General features: G+C 40.2%; 1 protein-coding gene across 2 annotated transcripts; it reads right to left on the bottom strand.

Moving 5' to 3' along the window:
- Window positions 1–3,801: 3,801 nt before the first annotated feature.
- LOC136206105 (uncharacterized) lies at window positions 3,802–6,824 on the bottom strand. 2 transcript variants are annotated; one of them, XM_065997032.1, is made up of 8 exons: window positions 6,696–6,824; window positions 6,467–6,571; window positions 6,348–6,383; window positions 6,107–6,244; window positions 5,853–5,939; window positions 5,084–5,131; window positions 4,923–4,999; window positions 3,802–4,091 (listed from the first exon to the last, which is right to left on the bottom strand). In XM_065997032.1, the coding sequence occupies exons 2-8, from the start codon at window positions 6,542–6,544 to the stop codon at window positions 3,941–3,943; spliced, it is 615 nt and encodes a 204-aa protein (XP_065853104.1). In that variant the 5' UTR covers window positions 6,545–6,571; window positions 6,696–6,824; the 3' UTR covers window positions 3,802–3,940. The 2 variants fall into 2 exon arrangements, with proteins under 2 accessions (XP_065853104.1, XP_065853103.1); XM_065997031.1 differs by having other exon boundaries at window positions 6,467–6,603; window positions 6,696–6,821.
- Between the last annotated feature and the right edge of the window lie 11,914 nt (window positions 6,825–18,738).

Genomic DNA, 18,738 nt, shown 5'->3' with positions numbered 1-18,738 from the left:
AACATCAGAGTGGGGATGCCAATTGCTTTTAACGAAATCCTTAAACTCGGGGTGAGACTCCCAAGCCACCAGATACCTAAAAGGTCTATTACCTTTCAGCCGATTTCCTTTGACCAAATTAATGAGGATAGGGCAATGGTCTGAGTGACGGAAAGGGAGATTAAGTACCTTGACCTCAGAAAACCTATAAATCGCTGCAACATTAGCGTACACCTTATCCAACCTAACAAACACACTATTCCTTTTCCAGGTAAATTTGTGGCCAGCAGCACCCAGGTCCGAAAGCCCGCACATATCCATACTTTGCTTATGATTAAGACACCGGTTCACATAATGATTACCCCCTCCTCTCTGATCACTCAAGAGGGCAATGTCATTAAAATCCCCGGCAACCAACCACGCCTCCACCATGTTAGAGCTAAAAGAATGAAGGATCTCCCACAGCCTTCTTCGGTTAGTCGAAACAGGATCAGCATAGACGAAGGTAATAAAGAAGGGTTTATTACCCGGGTAACACACCTTACTATGGATGAATTGACTGTCCATAGTAACAATATCAATATTGACTTGACCTGGCTTCCAAAAGAGCCAAATCCCCCCTGCCCGGCCAGTAGCCTCCGACCTGACGCAATTCCAATTCTTAAACTTTCTAACCACCTCATCTGCTTTGGCTCCACTAACCTTGGTCTCAAGAAGGACAAAGCAGGAAGGGTTAAACTGTTTAATGAGATCATTGACATGAATGCGGGTAGCCTTGCTCGCCGCACCTCTAACATTCCAAACGAAGAAGTCCATCAGAGGGGGAGACTACAGACGCAGGCCCAAACCCTAGATCAGGTATTTGTTTGGGGCTCCGGAGAGCCTAGAGGCGGTCCCAGAAGGACCCCTTTTATCCAAAGAATTCAAACCATGAAGGTTCTTTTTAGGTTTCCCTTTGGGATTCTTCATGTTTAACTTACTCACTCCTATAGTCTTACCAATAGGAGCATCAACAGGAGGATGTAGAGTACTCGCCTCCCTACTCAAACCCTTCCCAGCTGACAGGATAGACTGGGGAATCTCTTTGCCTTTAGCAGAAGCATTAGAGACAAAGAGAGGATTAATAGAATTACCCAGACTAGAGGCATGCTCTACCGACTCTAGACCAGGCATGCTTAAATCAATCTGCTTATCAGAAGGATCCGAGTCTTGATCTTCCTCCATAGACAAAACACCGAACCTTGACCCGGAACCCGAAGCTGAGTCCACTCCAGTCTCAATCCCCTTCTTAATATCCGGGGGTCTGACCTTGATCTCAGGAGCAATCTGGAGAGTAGTCATCTTCGTACTGATATCTGGTGAATGATTAGCATTAACATTAGCCCGTGGCTTCCTTCTCACTGGCCTCTTGGCAAGCATCCATGGGCCAAAGCTCCTTACTTCCCCTTGACTCTTCTCAGCTTCGCCTATGATAGGTTGCACCAACTCCTCCACGTCCTTCCTCCTCTTAGGACAACCCTCAAGGGTATGGCCAAACATACCACATTCATAGCAGATGTTGTGTATACCTTCATATTCAATATGATAGACCTTGTTTTGAGTACAGAACTGAGAAAGAAGAGGCTTAGCGAGATCAATATCGATACAGACCCTGGCAAACTTGCCTCTCACTGCCCCAATGGTAGTCTTATCAACATGGTGGACTTTCCCAATAAGGCTACCAATCTTGTTCAGGAACCTATCACTGTAGTATTCAAGAGGTAGGCCCGGGAACCTAACCCAAGTAAGGATCCTGTTAACAGAGCAATCATGGGGATCAAAATTTGGGACCCAAGGTCTCAGAGCCAACACATGATTGGAGATAATATACGGACCACCATTCACAACAGCATTGAAATCCTCAGCCCTTGTGAATTTAATGACATAATAGTCATTTTCAAGGTCTGTGATAGTAACCTTTCCTTTCTTTGCCCATTGAGCCTGGATCCTCTGGGCAAAATAATTGAAACTGATCCTTTTCCCCAACACAGTGACGATTAACGCCAATTTCCACTTCGATCTCATGACCCGCTTGTCATCTGAGGACAGCCGGATCCTAGGACACAGCGGGTTATCAGGCTCTCCATCCTCAGAATCGGAATCAGAGAGAAAATCCCCGGAATCATTCTCAAAAGCATCCACCTCCATCATGGGATCCTCCTTTGACACCCCTAGCAACTTATCCCTCCAGGAGGGGCCTCCCAAATCCACGGAAACTTCCGCTTGAGCGGCTTGCGTAGTCTGTGCGGCTTGCGCGGCCAGCACGGCCTGCGCGGCCAACGAAAGTCGCACGGCATGCTCATCCTGCTGGGGAGAGACGGCCGGTACTCCCTGTGGCCCAAGCACCGGAAGCGGCCCTCTAACTCCGGAATCATACGCGCGTCCCTCCGCGAAAAACGAGTCCAAGGCCGCGGCCGCGGCACCAACACCTTCCAGCCCCCGATCGGCCGCCGCATCCCTAGAAGCCCCCAACGGCACCGACGCACCCCTAGCACCCCCCGTCAAAACCGCCGACACAAAGTTTCTTAATTTGTAATGTTGACACGAAAAAAAGTGATATTAGAGTTAAAAATATGTGGCACCTAGGTGTAAAAGAGAGTCCCAATCTGTTAAAAACATTTCCCCAAATACACATTTTTTGAAAACAGTAGCCTCATTTTATCTCTTGCGCTTCGTCAGCTTTGGGGATTAATTCGGGAAATGGATTCTTGCAACACCAAAACTGTCAGAAATAATTTGGGGGAGTTTCATGTCCTTCGGCAACTTAGAATTGTTGGTCGCTCCCCTCGTGCACCTCGTATTATCGGAGTTTCTTGGAATCCTTCTATGTCGGGTTGGTTAAAAGTAAATATTGATGGGTCGACGTCGGGTTCTCCTGGTCAAGCTGGTGTGGACGGAATTTTCAGAACTTTAAGGGGGTTTCCTAGAGGAAGTTTTTCTTTCTCTATTGGTCACTCTTTTGCTCATATCGCTGAGTTAAGGGCAAGAATTCATGCTATTAGAGTTGCTTGGAGGAGAAGTTTGCATAGTCTTTGGTTAGAATGTGATTCCATTTATGTTGTCAATCTTTTTCGGGTTCGTTCCATTGTAGTTCCATGTGAGATTCGTCAAGATTGGTTGGAATTCTTCGTACAAATCTTCAATATGAATTTTATAGTTTCTCATATCTACCGGGAGGGTAATAAAGTCGTTGATGCTCTTGCTCAATTTGGTCTAACCGCCGAAGGAATCAATTGGTGGAATTCTGCTTCGTATTTTTACAATAACTTCATTTGTGATGACTTTAATCATGTTGAATAATTTCATTTTTTTTATGTAATCTATTTTTTCATGTATTTTTCTTTCTCTTAATAAATTAGACCTGGCTTTGCGGTTTAGTTTCGGAGGGTTCCAACCTAGTTGGGATGTCCGAGCTTCGCTTGCTGCCTTTATTTTAAAAGATAATAATAATGAAACTGTCACAGGCTCTTTAGTTTCTAACAATGTTAAGTATTTTCTTCTTTGCAGTCTTTTTTTTTTCAATGGTAAATCAATTCTAACAGTTAGGTATTTGACAAGCAACTCATTTACTGGATCAAGCAGCTAAATACTCGCATGTATGTTTCCAAACTTTATGATTGCAAATCTTTTTGGAAAATGTATGTGCATTAATGCAACTGAAATCAAACAGGTCTAATAATCAACACGGATAATTTAGATAAATTACTTGTGCTCATGTTAAATCTGTGTTTTTGCTTTGCAGTAGAGAGAAACGGCACAAAACAAAGACTAAACAAGGATGAATATCTGTTATCTGGTTAAAGATTTTATTTGGATTCGAAACTAAAATAAACTCAAAAGAATTCGGACCTAAAATCTAGAAAGAAGAAAGAATTAATGTCAAATTGTCATATCTAGATTTAAAAATTACATTGGTCCTCTTTTAGGCTGCAGCACTGCCAAAAAGATTCCAGTCATGCACTTTGAAGGAAGATACTGCGAGCTTAAAGACCTCAATCATTGGGAGGAATCCAGATTGTGTGGCTGGAACAGCTAGCCCGGCACCAACTGTGTTTGCACTTTCACTTAAAGGGCTGCATCCACACAATTATAAATCAGTAACAAAAACAGAACAGACCCATGCTTGAAATCAGTAACATAATCCTACTGCACCCATCCAGGTTTTCTTGGTCATGAATTTACCAAAAAGGGCCAAAACATCCAATGCAGACCTGTCTTTCCTACCAATCTAGTATGCAATGCATGTGCGATTGTGAAGCCTAAATAATTTATGAGCACAAAATTCTAACATGCTATATATGCTTCCATTTAGAGGTTAGTGTCAAATAAGTCATCCCTAATTCAACCCAAAAACTTTCGTGTCATAATCGGGGTAAGTGTCGATTTCATGTTGTGTTTTTAATCACATGTAATTTTATTATGTATATGTTAACGGTGACTTTAAAAAATATTGGAGGATATGGTAATATTTTAAATATTACCACTACTATAACCATCCAAAAGTCCACTAATATCATGATGTAATGTATTTACGAGTCACATTTTATTTTACTATCCTTATTAAGAATGACTCGTAACAATATAGGAGGTTCGAGTCGTGTTTGCAAATAATAATGGCAATTTTATAAACATTTATTAATAAAGGTCCCGTGTAAAAACATTAGAGAATATAACAACCACTCGTGTCATTTTCGAATTAGCATGTCAACTCTAGCCCAACCCAAAGATTTGCGTATCCACCAAAAATGACCACATTACCTACTAAGCTAAATCTAAACACTAAAATTATGTGTCGTGTGTGCTTTTGACACCTCTATTTCCATTTATGTAGCTAATTTTACACTATATCGCAGTACAATAAAAAAGAAAAAGACTTGAAAAGCATCATGTTATTTTATACTTACTTTATTAATAGTGGTTCATATCCAGTTATGAGCACATCTGTGCCAACTCCTCTAAGACGTATGTTAGCCAAATAAACCTGTGTATATATCAATATCATTGAGTTGTCTTGAGCATTTTGTAACATATTTCATGAATGAAAGAATAACATGTGAATACTTACCCTCACAATATTTTGTGCTTCCCTCCCTTGTCGTCCCTTTGAAATTGCCTGTATACAAGTCACAATGTGAATTAACAAAAACATATCCTCCACTAAAACAGATTATAAAAGCTTATATAACGAAAAGACAAGCAGAACATATTCCATGAGGTAGAAAAAGGCAATTGAGTAAAACTATATTACAAAACTATTACTTCTCTTCAACAGACTACTCACCAAACATGCCAATTACCGCACAATTTAAACAAGTAAATCCCACATAAATTTAGACAAAAACGATTCTCCCCTCTTCAACAAGTGCAGTGCAGTGCATAATGAAAAACAGCTTAGGCTTGGCAAAATACTGAAAGAAGCTAAATCTTAATTCAAAGAGGCATGAACTTCAAGATAGAGGGACAATGCAGGGTAATTTCTAAGATACCCTCTGTTACATCCTTACATTGTCATAAGATGTCTTGAAGCGAACTTCAGAACAATTTGTAGCCAATAGCCTTGTACAAATGAGTCATTACAATACATCCCTAGACATTGACATCAACTTTCACCCCTAGAAATTTCGACAGAAACCTAATGAAACCACATCAATCGAATACGAAAAAACAAGGGCATATTAAAAGGACTTTAAAATAACTAGATTACTTTAAGATCAATGAAATGTTCATTTACAATTAGATTTACAGTATCTATAAGCACATATCATATTTATGGTACAAATACCCAAAGATAATCAAGAGCAAATCAAAAGCTATTACAAGACATTAGAACATACCATTTGGCCAATAGCAGTAGTAATGACAGCAGGGATGTTCCTGTAAGTCAAACCAGGGGCCTCAACTACTCCTGACTGCTCAAGCAACTGAAATTTGGAAACCAGAGTCCTTATTACAAACGCTAAACATATATATCAATATATTGAAGCTTAGATTTACTATTAGACTAGGTAATCTAAACACACATAATCTTAGATTCTTGGTTAAATCAGGCAGAAAATGAGCATGGTTGAACAAGGGTAAAATAATTTACCGTGCATCCCTCAGCGTTTTGTTCATTAGCAAGATCTTGCAGAAACCAGGCAGCACTTCCAGTATCTCCTACTTCATTCTTAAATTCTAAAAGCTCAAAGATCAAGCTTTCATCACGTGCAGGGTCAGTAAATGCCTCCTTCAGGTAGGAAAGGGGCAAAATAAGTACTATTTTATATTATGTTAAAATGAAGGCACAAAACAAAATCTTCACTACAAGGATAACGTATGTATAACCGAACCTGATGATCAGGAACTTGGCGAATATTGCTGACATCCTAAAAAAATTGGGCACTCTTTCCTTAATCAAACAATTAAAAAATGAATAAATAAATAAACAAGAAGCTTAAGTGAACTAAACCTGGAATCTCCGGGGGAAGGTGTTAGCAATTGCACCACCAAATAAAGGGTGCTCCGAGTACAATTCGGCCGCCGGCATATTCACCAGATAAATGAGAGAGGAATTCTTCAACCAGAAAAGAAAAGAATCAAAGGATTCTTCAGCCAAACAAAATTATTACAAATTAAAATATATATATATACAAGAAAAGAAGTAATGTGAGGAGAAATTAACAATGAAGGAATGGTACCTGAAATTAACGAGCGAGAGAGAAGTGTACAGTGAATAATCGGTGTACTGTATTTATAGGGGGTTTATGAAGACGCCGGTTACTCGCTCTGCTTAGTATCGAAGCTTCTTTCTGCCTCAAAAGAAAGCAATGTTTATTTTAGGCATAATTCCTATTTGGTCCATAAACTAAGGTTTTAAAATCAATTAAGACTTTAAACTATCAAAATCATCAATCAGGTTTCTAAATTAACCAAAAATCAAATGGAAATAATGGAAGGTTAAATATTAAATTAACCTTGTTTGGGAGTTATTTTTTGGGATAATTACTAATCTAGCCCAATGAAGAACCCCACTTTACATATCTAACCCACCTTCCTTTCATTTTACCAAATTAGACAAATAAACCCATTTTGGACAAAACTACCCTTATTTTAGTTTGAAGGTTCATCTCCTACCTCCCGCTCCTTCCACTTCCACTTCCTCACCTGACCTTTCCCATTCAACTTCATTGTGGTTCATCTTCTTCATTCTCAGTTCGTTTCAACTGCATTTTACGTTTTGAACTCATCACTATATATAATCCGGGTTGTTCTTCTCTACATTTTCATTTTCATTTTCTCCTACCTCGACATTTTCATCTCCGGTTTCTTTCTTCCCTGCGAAGCACGACTGTGATGGCAAGAAAACGGAAGGCGACGGCGACAAGCGAAGAGGAAGGACGGACAAAGCATAAGGTAAGCATGCATCATCTTCTTCCCTGTTACCGCCATTAATGGTTTAAATGCGCTCGAATGCGCTCGAATGCGCTCGTATGTTAACTGTATGTAGATATGGTCGCATTTGTTACCTAAATGCGCTCAAATGCGACAAGGTATAATAGGCGAACATAGTGTCGCATTTGTTACCTAAATGCGACACATGCGACGAGCCATTCCATTAAACTGTCGCATTTATTACCTAAATGCGCTCAAATGCGACATTATACACCATGAAACATTGTCGCATTTGAGCGCATTCACAGACGAATGCGACATGATTGTAAGCCTTATACATAGAATATGTCAGTTTTGTTAGAGAATTTAATGTGTGTATGTTTAAAATTGTTACAGCATGATCCCAGTGAATCTAAAAAGAGAAAACATAGTTCCATTTTCAAATATCCCAAGGTGGTTAATTCGGATGCTCAAGTAACAGTCAGGTTTAATATGGATTCTGGGGTCATGATAAAGAAGTATTTGAGTGAAAAGCAGCTAGAAATGTATAGGAAAACATGTTTTGGTCAATATTTGGATATGAAAGTTGCTAGTTTCTCTGCTGGAATAGTGCATCATGTCCTATCACGGGAGATTAAACATAAAGAAAGTAAACACAGGGAGATGTGGTTCAGGGTGAGGGGAGTTGATATGCAGTTTGGAGATTGGGAGTTTGGCCTGATAAGTGGTTTAAGGTTTGGGGTAAACATTGGGGAATTCATGGAAAGAATGTATGAATTAGAGATGCCGCATAGGTTGCGAAATAAGTACTTCAAGAAATACGAGACAATAACGACAATTCACTTCTTTGAAGTTTTGAAAAGTGTACAATGGAAGAAGAAGGATGCGACCGACCGATTTAACCAAGATGCTGTGATGATTGCCATGTTGTACTTTGTGCATGGCAATGTATTGGATAATGCTAACGAGAGGCATGCAAAGGATTGGGTTTTGGATCTTGCAGATTATCCAAGCCTGTTTAATGAGTTTCCATGGGGGACGTTGGCTTGGGAGGAGACGTATAGGTTCTTGGACTGGGCCATTAGCAAAAGACTGAAGCAATTAGAGGCAAATGCAGCGGGAAATAGGAAACGTGTGCCATATCAACTTATTGGATTTGCACACGTATTCCAGGTATGATTTGTGTATAATTTGTGTATGATTTGTCTATATATGTTTAGTGTTTGAATGCGCCCAATTTCCATCTGTGTCGCATTTATAATGGAATGCGCTCAAATGCGACATGATTGAGTTATAACCGTGTCGCAGTCGAGCGCATTGAAAATGGAATGCGACATGATTAGGTTATAAACCGTGTCGCATTCGAGCGCATTGAAATTGGAATGCGACATGATTAGATTATAACCATGTCGCATTCGAGCGCATTCAAATGGAATGCGACAATGTTATAATTCTTATTAATGGATACCTCTTATTTGCAGACTTGGATTATTGAGTTGTGGAATGTGACTCATGCATATTACACAATGAGAAGTGGCAGCCCACTTCCACGCTTGTTTAGATGGTCCCAGAGAATAGTCCCCTCAAACAAAGCAATCAAAGAAACGTTTTCTGTAAGTGGAATGAGATTCGTGTGTTTCTCTTTACTTTGTATTTTTTTACCAATACATTGCTATTTTTTTTTCAATGTAAGGTTGCTGATCCTCCAGACGCGTGTCTTGTGGTTGAGGATAGAGAGAAAGAGTTCGATTGGTACACGTATTTGGTGGACCATGTTGAAGGACGGGAAGTTGATATAAATGCTATATTTGCCCCAATAATGAAAGGTAAGGAGAAGGTTGAAGCTGAGGAAGAGGAAGGTGATGGGGAGGAGGAAAGTGATGAGGAGGAAGGTGATGAGGAGGAAGGTGATGAGGAGGAAGGTGATGATGGAGGTGATGGAGGTGATGATGAAGAGGGTGGTGAGGAAGGGGATGAAGTTGATAGATATATCATTGCATCACGGTCACAAACGACCGAGATAAAACAACTTCAAAAAGTTCTAACGGATGTGCTTGAGAGGCATCATACGTGGTGCAAGGGAAAATTTAGTAAGGTCGACAGTAGGTTAGACAACCTAGATGAACGGGTATCATTGATTGAGGGAGATATAAAAGAATTAAAGGCGATGGGTCGACCCAATGCTAATGTGGAGAATGAGGAGGCTGAGGCCAGTAAAATTCGGGAGGAGCCAGTGGTCGAAGAGGGGCGGATGAAAGATGGAAAGGAACAAGAGGCAGGTATGGTTCAAGAGGAGCCGATGAAAGATGGAAAGGAACAAGAGGCAGATATGGTTCAAGATGAGGAGGTTCAGAATGTTATTGTGGTACCAGACGATTCTGTGCAGGAGGAAGTTGCGCAATTAGATGAGGTTGTCCATCTTGATGATTCTGTGCCTGAGGAAGTGACACCAAAGTTGCAGCAAGAGGTATAAGTTGGTTGAATTTATACATATCGTATCTCTGTGTCGCATTCTGTAGTGGAATGCGCTTGAATGCGACAAGATTTTGCACTATGGCTTGTCACATTAGAGCGCATTCATCTCCAATGCGACAAGATGTTGCACTATGGCTTGTCGCATTAGAGCGCATTCATCTCCAATGCGACAAGATGTTGCACTATGGCTTGTCGCATTAGAGCGCATTCATCTCCAATGCGACAAGATGTTGCACTATGGCTTGTCGTATTAGAGCGCATTCATCTCCAATGCGACAAGATGTTGAATTACAGCTTTCACGTATGAATTATTCATTACCATGTTTTTGTAGGTGGTTGATCCAAAAGAAGATAAAGGTCGAGGGACCGGAAAAGATGAAGTTAAGGAAAATACTCGAGGAGGTATAGTTCCAACCCGAGGTGGAGGCACAGTTAGAGGTAAAGGAGCAGGACGTGGAAAAGGAGCAGGACGTGGAACAAAAGTAGTACGTGGAAAAGGTAAACGGGTTGCTAAGGTTAGCAAGTATTTGAATTCACCGTGGACCGATCCATTAAAGTACACCGATCCAGTAGCATTATATGGTGGCCATATCAAGTCCGGATTTGAGGAAAGACCAGTCATTTGTAATGTTGATGATCAGCGCCACCGAATAGATGCATGTTTGATAGAAGAGCTGGAATCGTGGATCAACGGGCCTGAATCAACTCAGGGAATACGTTTGAAAGGTTTAGAAATATACAGTTTGGATGCAAAAAATTTCAATACACTTCGGGATGTGGGGACGTATATCTGGAATGAGGTAACCTTAATCTTATATCATATTCATTTGTAAGTATGTGACTTTTACTGTATTAAATGTTTGCATAATCTTATTGTAGCATATCAATGGTTGGCTGTATTTACTTAGACGACAGTCAGTACAAACTGATGTGGCTGCAGAATGGACCATTGTTGATACTGACTTTGTTGGATGTATGTGCCAAGCCATGTTTGTGAAGGGGTTCAATGAACCGGGGTGGGATAGTGAAGACTATTTCGTACGAAGAGTAAAAGGTGATGCAGATAATTTTGTACGCCCTTGGCACACAGTGAAGAGAGTGTTTATTTCGATAAATTACAAGCAAGAGCACTGGATCCTAGGAGTGTTCGAGTTGGGGAATATGCACTTATATATATATGACAGTCTTGTATCAAACATGTCGGAGCAACCTTTGGATGCGGTTCTCCAAACACCCTTGCAAGTTATTGTTAGAGTAATGGAATTGAGTGGCTATTTCGTAGATGGACGGGAAAATGTGCGACGGATGATCACTTGGAGCAGAGTTACAGGGGTGCCACAACAAATGTCCGGCTCAAATGACTGTGGCGTTTGGACTTGCATAAACGCACAATTCTTAAGTGGATTACATGATCTCCCGCATGACGACTCTTATGTATATCCATACAATTCTACGGATGGCGCTTTCTTTCGTTTACGACTTACGGTTGAGTTGTTTCATGGACGTTTGTTAGACTTCAAATGATATTGTACTCTGATTCATGATGTTGTTATATATGTAATATTTATGCACAATTTGTTATAAACCCTGTCGCATTTGAAAGGAATGCGCTCAAATGCGACGTCAAGTATTCACAATGAATTTCCTGAGTCGCATTTGAGCGCATTCAACGCACAAATGCGACTAGGATTCTTCTAAACCCTATCGCATTTGAATGGAATGCGCTCAAATGTGACGCGAAGTATTCACAATGAATTTCCTGAGTCGCATTTGAGCGCATTCAACGCACAAATGCGACTAGGATTCTTATAAACGCTGTCGCATTTGAGTGGAATGCGCTCAAATGCGACGTGAAGTATTCACAATTTGTACAAGATAACAAGATAAAGTATTATACAATATAAATTTGTTTGTCCCCAATAGAATCATACAAGCACATGATAAAGACAAATGATCATAAATGCTTCGAGGTAGTAGTGTTAGAACAACTTGCTGAACTTGAGATTACACTAGGAAGCCGACTAGTGTTTGGAAGCATGGATGGACAATTCAAACGATTATGACCGATGCTTCCGCATCTGCTACACCTTGTGCGAATTACGTCTTCACCCACAGATGGCCTTCTTTTTTGACCTTTTGGTCGACCAGCAGACTGTCCCTCCTTCTTAGGAGGAAGCACTTTCATAGGATTCTCGTTCACTTTCCATTCTGATTGATGACCAAGTGGATATATCGACTCACCCCATGCCAACTTAACTGACTCGTTGGTGTAGTAGCGATGTACCCACCTATAGGCGTTATCCATCCTATGTTTGGAAGCAATTTTACATACGTGTTCACATGGAAATTGTGCTAGTTGCCATTTCCTGCACGTACATGTTCCTGCATTTAAATCAACAAGTCCCCCCTTAACCCGATCACCGATTTGAAAGGTGTGATTATCCACAGGGAAATATGAACAACGTATCGCTGTCTCTACACGCTTTATCATCCTTTCTTCCGGCTTCCTTGCCAAATAGCCCACACGTTCTTCTGCAGAAACATATTAATCTCGTAAATAATTACGTATGTCTAAATAAAATAAAATAAAATAGAATACACGTTTATAACCTGCTTCTGTACGTCTCTAGTAAAACCATTTTTGTAGTGTCATGCGTATGAACTCAACCAACATTGTGATTGGTAGACATCTAGCCTCCACCATTAACGCGTTGAATGATTCTGCCACATTCGTCGTGATAATGTTATATCGACGACCACAGAAGAATGCACGGGACCATTTCTCTTTTCCAGCTTGCAGTAAATATTCGGCAGCACCGGAATGTAGTGAACGAAGTGTTGCAAAAGATTCCTCAAAATCAGATACCCGATAGGATTTTGCACATTTCCAAAATGCCTCATCTATCTTACGAATTCCACGAAATTTGGCCTTAACATTTTATTGCAGATGACGTGCGCACGCCCCGTGAACAGCATTAGGAAAAACCAAACTAACTGCATGTATAATGCTTTGGTTCCGATCTTTATTGCTTTCAATTAGTTAATTAGTTCACCAAAAACCCAAACATTTATTCAACCCTCTAAACAATTAGATCATTCTAGGTAGATTTGCTAGTTATAACAAATAGTCTTTGTGGTTCGATCTCGTGCTTAGCACAATATTACTTGTTGCGATAGGATACACTTGTCCTATTAAATGCTATATACTTTACGAGCATCAGAGACCATTAACGAAATGTTTTCGGGTACGTTTCTGTAATTAGAGAAAAATTGAAACGTGTTTCTAGATTTCAGTGTCTAAACTCGAACCGTTTGTACATATTGCAATTCTTAATAGAAACTCTGGTTTCTTTTTCGATTTCTTCTTCTTCGGGTCTGGTCTGGTTGTTTTCTCTATTCACATGCAAACTTCTTCTTCTTTGAATCTGGCGATGTCTTCTTTTTCGAGCATGTGGTTTTCTCTGTTTATTGCAAACTCTTGAGAAATCAAAAGAACAAGGCTCTGGAAGTTCTTTTTCTTGTTGGTTTTTTTGTTTCTTCTTTGAATGTATGGTGGGAGATTCTTCTAGAATGTTGCGGTTGGGTATTCTTTTTTTTATGAAGGTAAGTAGGGATGGCAACGGGTAAGGTACCCGCATGTAGTGTCAATCTCAAACCCTTCATTGTTTACTTTTTAATTACAAGTGCACGTCCCATTACCCTAACAGGTATACTTTTTGCATCTCATACTCGTCTCATTTAATTCACGGATACCGTTACCCGTTAAGAATCAATAAATAAAACAAAAAATATTACAAATTTAACAAAGTATAAATTTAATAAATCATCCATCTACAAATTGAACCTTAATCAATAAGAATAAAAATAAAGTAGATTAGTGGTATTACTCAATGGTTAAAAAACAAACGGATGGGATTTAAATCTCACATTTTATATCTAAAAAACAATAATATTTTTTAATGTATAAAGAAGTTATGACGGATAACGGGTACCGGGTATCCTAAGGGGTTTTCCCATACCCGTCCCATTATCCTAACGGGTAGTGGTTTTGATCCCATATCCATCTCATACCCTTTGACACAGGATATTGGTAGTTCCATTAGGATCGGATAGTACCGGGTACCCGCAGGTACAGTATCCATTACCATCCCTAAATGTAAGGTTTGGGGCTCTATTTTTTTTTCTTTTAACATAAAAGAATTTAATTTTAAAGACCTGAATGTCAAACTTTTTTATTGAAATTTAACTCGGCCCAATCTTTTACTAAAACTAAAAGACATTAATTATTTTTATTATTTATAATTTATTATTTTTTTATGTTTATTTTATTTTTTAAATATTTATAAATATGCTCCTATATTTTTAATATTTACACGTTTCTCTCACTTTTCCGTTTCCACTTCCATTGCCGTTTCCATACATCATAGATTTTTAGCACGTCTAATGGGTGTGATTTGGTTGTTACCAAATCCAAATTGGTAACAATCAACCATTAAAGCACATGTAACTTAATTAGGTTTGTGACCTTTGTATTTTTTTTTGAAAGAAAACAGAACTTTATTGGCTGATATCAGCTAAAAGAATGGGATACAAAAATGAAGGATCAGAATACCACTCGCTACGGTGAGATACAGAACTGACAGCCCAAGCTAACATATGAGCCGCACAGTTTGCTAACCGTTTAACAAAAGAGATCGATACATCATCTAACTCTTTGAACAAATCAATACAATCAGAAATCAAATCAGAAAGATAAGAGAGAGAGTGAGAGTGATCCTTAATTGCGTTAACTACAGACAAACAATCAGACCGAATCTCAACTCCACTCATACCCTTGTCTTTAATCCACGACAACGCTTCCTTAACAGCCATAGCTTCCGCAACAATTGGTTCAAAGCAACCAAGCAAACCACCGTGGCTAGCAAATAAGCACGAACCAGAGTGATCCCTAAGCACAACCGCAAAGGAACAGAAACCATCATTATGGAAAAGGCCAGTGTCAACATTGCAAACAAGTTTACCTTCCGGTGGCCTAATCCATTTCACAGGAGCCCTACCAATACCAGCCGAACCCAAGACTCTAAGAGATTGAGCCACCTTCCAATCGTCAAACTCATTTACGGCTGAACGAAATAAAACCTGAGCAGATAGGCGGGACTGGGACCAAACTTGGTTATTTCTATTTTTCCAAATCCACCACAACGTAAATAAAATCTTACTTGAATGAGGATGATCAGCATTCTTCAATATCGGAATCAACCAGGCTTCAAAATCCAATGTTTGCACCATTCTGTCATCACCGTAAACAACGAACCAGATTTCCTGAACCACCGGACATTGCACAAAAGCATGAATTTCATCCTCCAAATCAGTATTACACATTGGGCAAATTGGGGAGAGAGAACTATGCCGTTTCGGAAGATTTAACATAACCGGTAAACATCTCACCAAAGTCCGCCATAAGAAGTTTTTAATTTTTGGTGGCAGCGATAATTTCCAGATTAAACTCCACCGATCGTCACGCGCATCAACCATAGCATGATCGTCCACAACAGTAACAGCCCGGTAACCTGATTTAACCGTGTAGCTGCCAGACTTATCGAGCCCCCATAACCATCCATCCTGAGATCGAGTTGAACCACGAGGGATAGCATAAATAAGACGGATATCCCTATCGTTAAAGGTTTCAGTAATAAGCTCATAGTTCCACCTACCATTAGGAAGTAACAGATCAGCAACTTTCCCCGTAGGAAGGTCAGGATAAACAACACTTTCGATATACGGATTTCGCTCATCCAACAACCATAGACTACCCCAAATACTCGTCGATAAACCATCGCTAATTTTACGACGAAGCCCCTTCACAAGCAGCGGTCGCCCAGCAAGAATACTTCTCCAAACATAGGATGGGTTGTGACCAATAGACGAGAGTAAAAAATCAGAAGATGGAAAATACCTTGCTTTTAATATTTGAGAAACAAGTGAGTTCAGATGTTGTATAATCCTCCATGCCTGTTTGGCTAAAAGAGCTTCGTTAAATTCCTTAATCCGCCTGAACCCAAGACCCCCCGAGCATTTTGGATTACACATACGATCATAACTCATCCAATGAATCGCATTTCCATCATTGTTACCTCCCTTCCACCAAAACCGATTAATCATCCTCTGAACCTCCTCACAGAACTGTACCAGAAGTAGGAAAATACTCATGATATATGTTGGGATAGACTGCAGAACATACTTGATTAAAACTTCTTTACCCGCCCTTGATAGAAACTTTTCTTTCCAATTCTGAATACGGGACCGGATACGTTCCTTCAAGAAAGCAAATGTATGCATTTTATTATGCCCCACCGAAGCTGGCGCCCCCAAATAGAACCCCAAATCAGAAACCTCACTGACACCCAAAGCCGCCACCACAGTATCCTTGTCCATGCTACTGGTATTGGAGCTGAAAAAGAGGGCAGATTTCTCAAAATTTATACATTGACCCGTAGCCTTCTCATATGAGCCAAGACACTGCTGAATGATAATTGATTCCGAAAAAGAGGCGTTAAAAAATAAGTAACTATCATCCACAAAGAAGAGATGAGAGATACTAGGAGTTGAACGTGCAACCCGACACCCATGAATAAGGCCAAGTCTTTCCTTTGCATTGAGGAGAATTGATAAGCCCCCCGCACAAATAAGAAAAAAAAACGGACTAAGAGGGTTACCTTGTCTTAAACCGCGAGCCGGAAAAATAGGGCCTAACTCACGACCATCATGGCTGATCTTATACGTTACCGATTCAACGCACATTCGCATCCATTTGATCGAACCGTCATGAAAACCCAACTTGCGAAACATACCCCAAAGAAACTGCCATTCAACACGGCCATATGCCTTGGTCATATCAAGTTTTAGAGCCGCCAAACCTTTCCTCCCTTGTCTTTTATTCTTTAGATGATGAATTACCTCATAAGCAACAATTACATTGTCAGATATTAATCTTTCTTTTAAAAAAGCACTCTGATTAACTGAAATCACCGAAGGGAGAATGTCTTTGAATCTATTCGCCAACATTTTGGAAATGATCTTGTACAGAACATTGCAAAGAGCAATAGGCCTTAGATCAGTGACCCGAACAGCGTTAGCTTTCTTAGGAATGAGCACAATAAATGTTTCATTAAGCTTATCTGTAAGTTGGTATGTCCTAAGAATATTAAAACAGTCCACTGTTATATCAGTACCAATGATATTCCAAAATCTCTGAAAGAAAGCCGGATTGAGTCCATCAGGTCCCGGACTCTTGTCCGGATGTATAGAAAAACACGCCTCCTTTACCTCTTCCTCACAAAATTGCTGACAAAGATACTCGTTTTGAACGGAACTGACCCTCAGTCTGACCTCGTCAAGAATATCCGCTGCGTCACTACCATGGCTTGTAAAAATTTCCTGAAAATACTCACAAAGCAGATTCTCAATACCACTACCCCAACCATGAAGCTCCCCATTACCATCCCTTAATTCAGCAATTGTATTACTCCGTTTCCTTGATGAGGTATGGGCATGAAAATAACAAGTATTCGAATCCCCATCTTGTAACCAATGAATCTTAGCGCATTGCTTCCAAAAGTCCTCCTGCTATTGGAGAGTTTTCACAAAGTTTGATCTCACTTGGTAAAATAATTCCATCCCAAGATGATCCGTACGACTTCAGAACTCCACCAATTGCTCACGTAGCAAATTTAGTTGACGAGAAAAGTTACTGTCAAGTGATTTACTCCATGCTTAGATGGCTTTGGTATAGGCGGACAATTTCTGAGATAGAGAAAGTCCGCAATTGGCCTCCCACGACGTCTGAACCGTAGCAGCACAGCTGGTCTCTCTAAGCCATTGGTTTTCGAACCGAAATCTACGCACCCTAGGAACACGAATCCACGCTTTGAGCTGAAGGAGCAAAGCCGAATGATCAGAAGAAGCAGTAGTTAAGTTTGTTACCACAGACTGACCAAAACAATCTTTCCATTTTGAATTAACTGTAACTCTATCAAGCCTCTCTTCAACCCAAAGACTAGTTCCTCTACCCATTTCCCAAGTATAGGGATGACCAATCATCGGCATTGTAACCAGCTCACAATCCTCCAATGCAGCCTGAAATCCTTCCATCAACCAATAAGCCCAGACATGACCCCCTTTCTTCTTAGATACACAAGCCAGATCATTAAAATCCCCCACACAACACCAAGCTTGTCTATTAGAATTGAATAGAGAGGAAAGAAGTTGCCAAGAATCTCTTCTTCTTTGACGTTCAGGAAAACCATAGAAACCTGTTAGTCGCCAAGAAGGAAGATTTAAGAAAGTTACCTGAGCATCAATGAAGTTGGTATATGAATTCAGGATATCAACTGAAACATTATTACGCCAAAGCAAGGCGATACCACCCCCGTGGCCTCTACCATCCACAACATGAAACTTTTTAAAACTCAATTTCCTACAAACTGTCTGAACCCTTACCTCTTTGATCATAGTCTCCATTAGAAAAACCAAGGCGGGCTTATGGACACGAACCAAGTCCCGTAGGACATTAACTGTACAGGGATTGCCTAGTCCCCGACAGTTCCAGCTAATTAACGTCATTGCCCCAGGCGGACCTGACTAGCAGGTCTCGCCCCTCCACCTGATTTTAGTTGTTCGGTGCAACTCAATTCATATTCCATATTTTCATTAGAAGTTCTCTGCCTCTTAGGATCCAAAACAAGCATATCTTCAACACCTATAGAGTGCTGGCTACCTGCAATCAAAATCCTAGTTGACTGTGGCATCCTCACACCCGCTTTCATCTGAGAACCTCCTGTATCAGTAATAGGTAAAACCACTTTATCCACCTGA

This window comes from Euphorbia lathyris, chromosome 9, assembly GCF_963576675.1.
Source record: "Euphorbia lathyris chromosome 9, ddEupLath1.1, whole genome shotgun sequence".
Taxonomy (NCBI): Eukaryota; Viridiplantae; Streptophyta; class Magnoliopsida; order Malpighiales; family Euphorbiaceae; genus Euphorbia; species Euphorbia lathyris.
This window is presented reverse-complemented; position numbering and strand designations above follow the sequence as displayed.

Excerpts from the sequence above, each read along its gene's own strand:
- LOC136206105 (XM_065997032.1), bottom strand. The coding sequence starts at position 6,544 with ATGCCGGCGGCCGAATTGTACTCGGAGCACCCTTTATTTGGTGGTGCA. Across the intron at positions 5,940-6,106 it reads AAAACGCTGAGGGATGCACG|TTGCTTGAGCAGTCAGGAGT; the intron begins GTAAATTATTTT and ends TCCAAATTTCAG. Across the intron at positions 4,092-4,922 it reads TATGAACCACTATTAATAAA|CCCTTTAAGTGAAAGTGCAA; the intron begins GTAAGTATAAAA and ends GTGTGGATGCAG.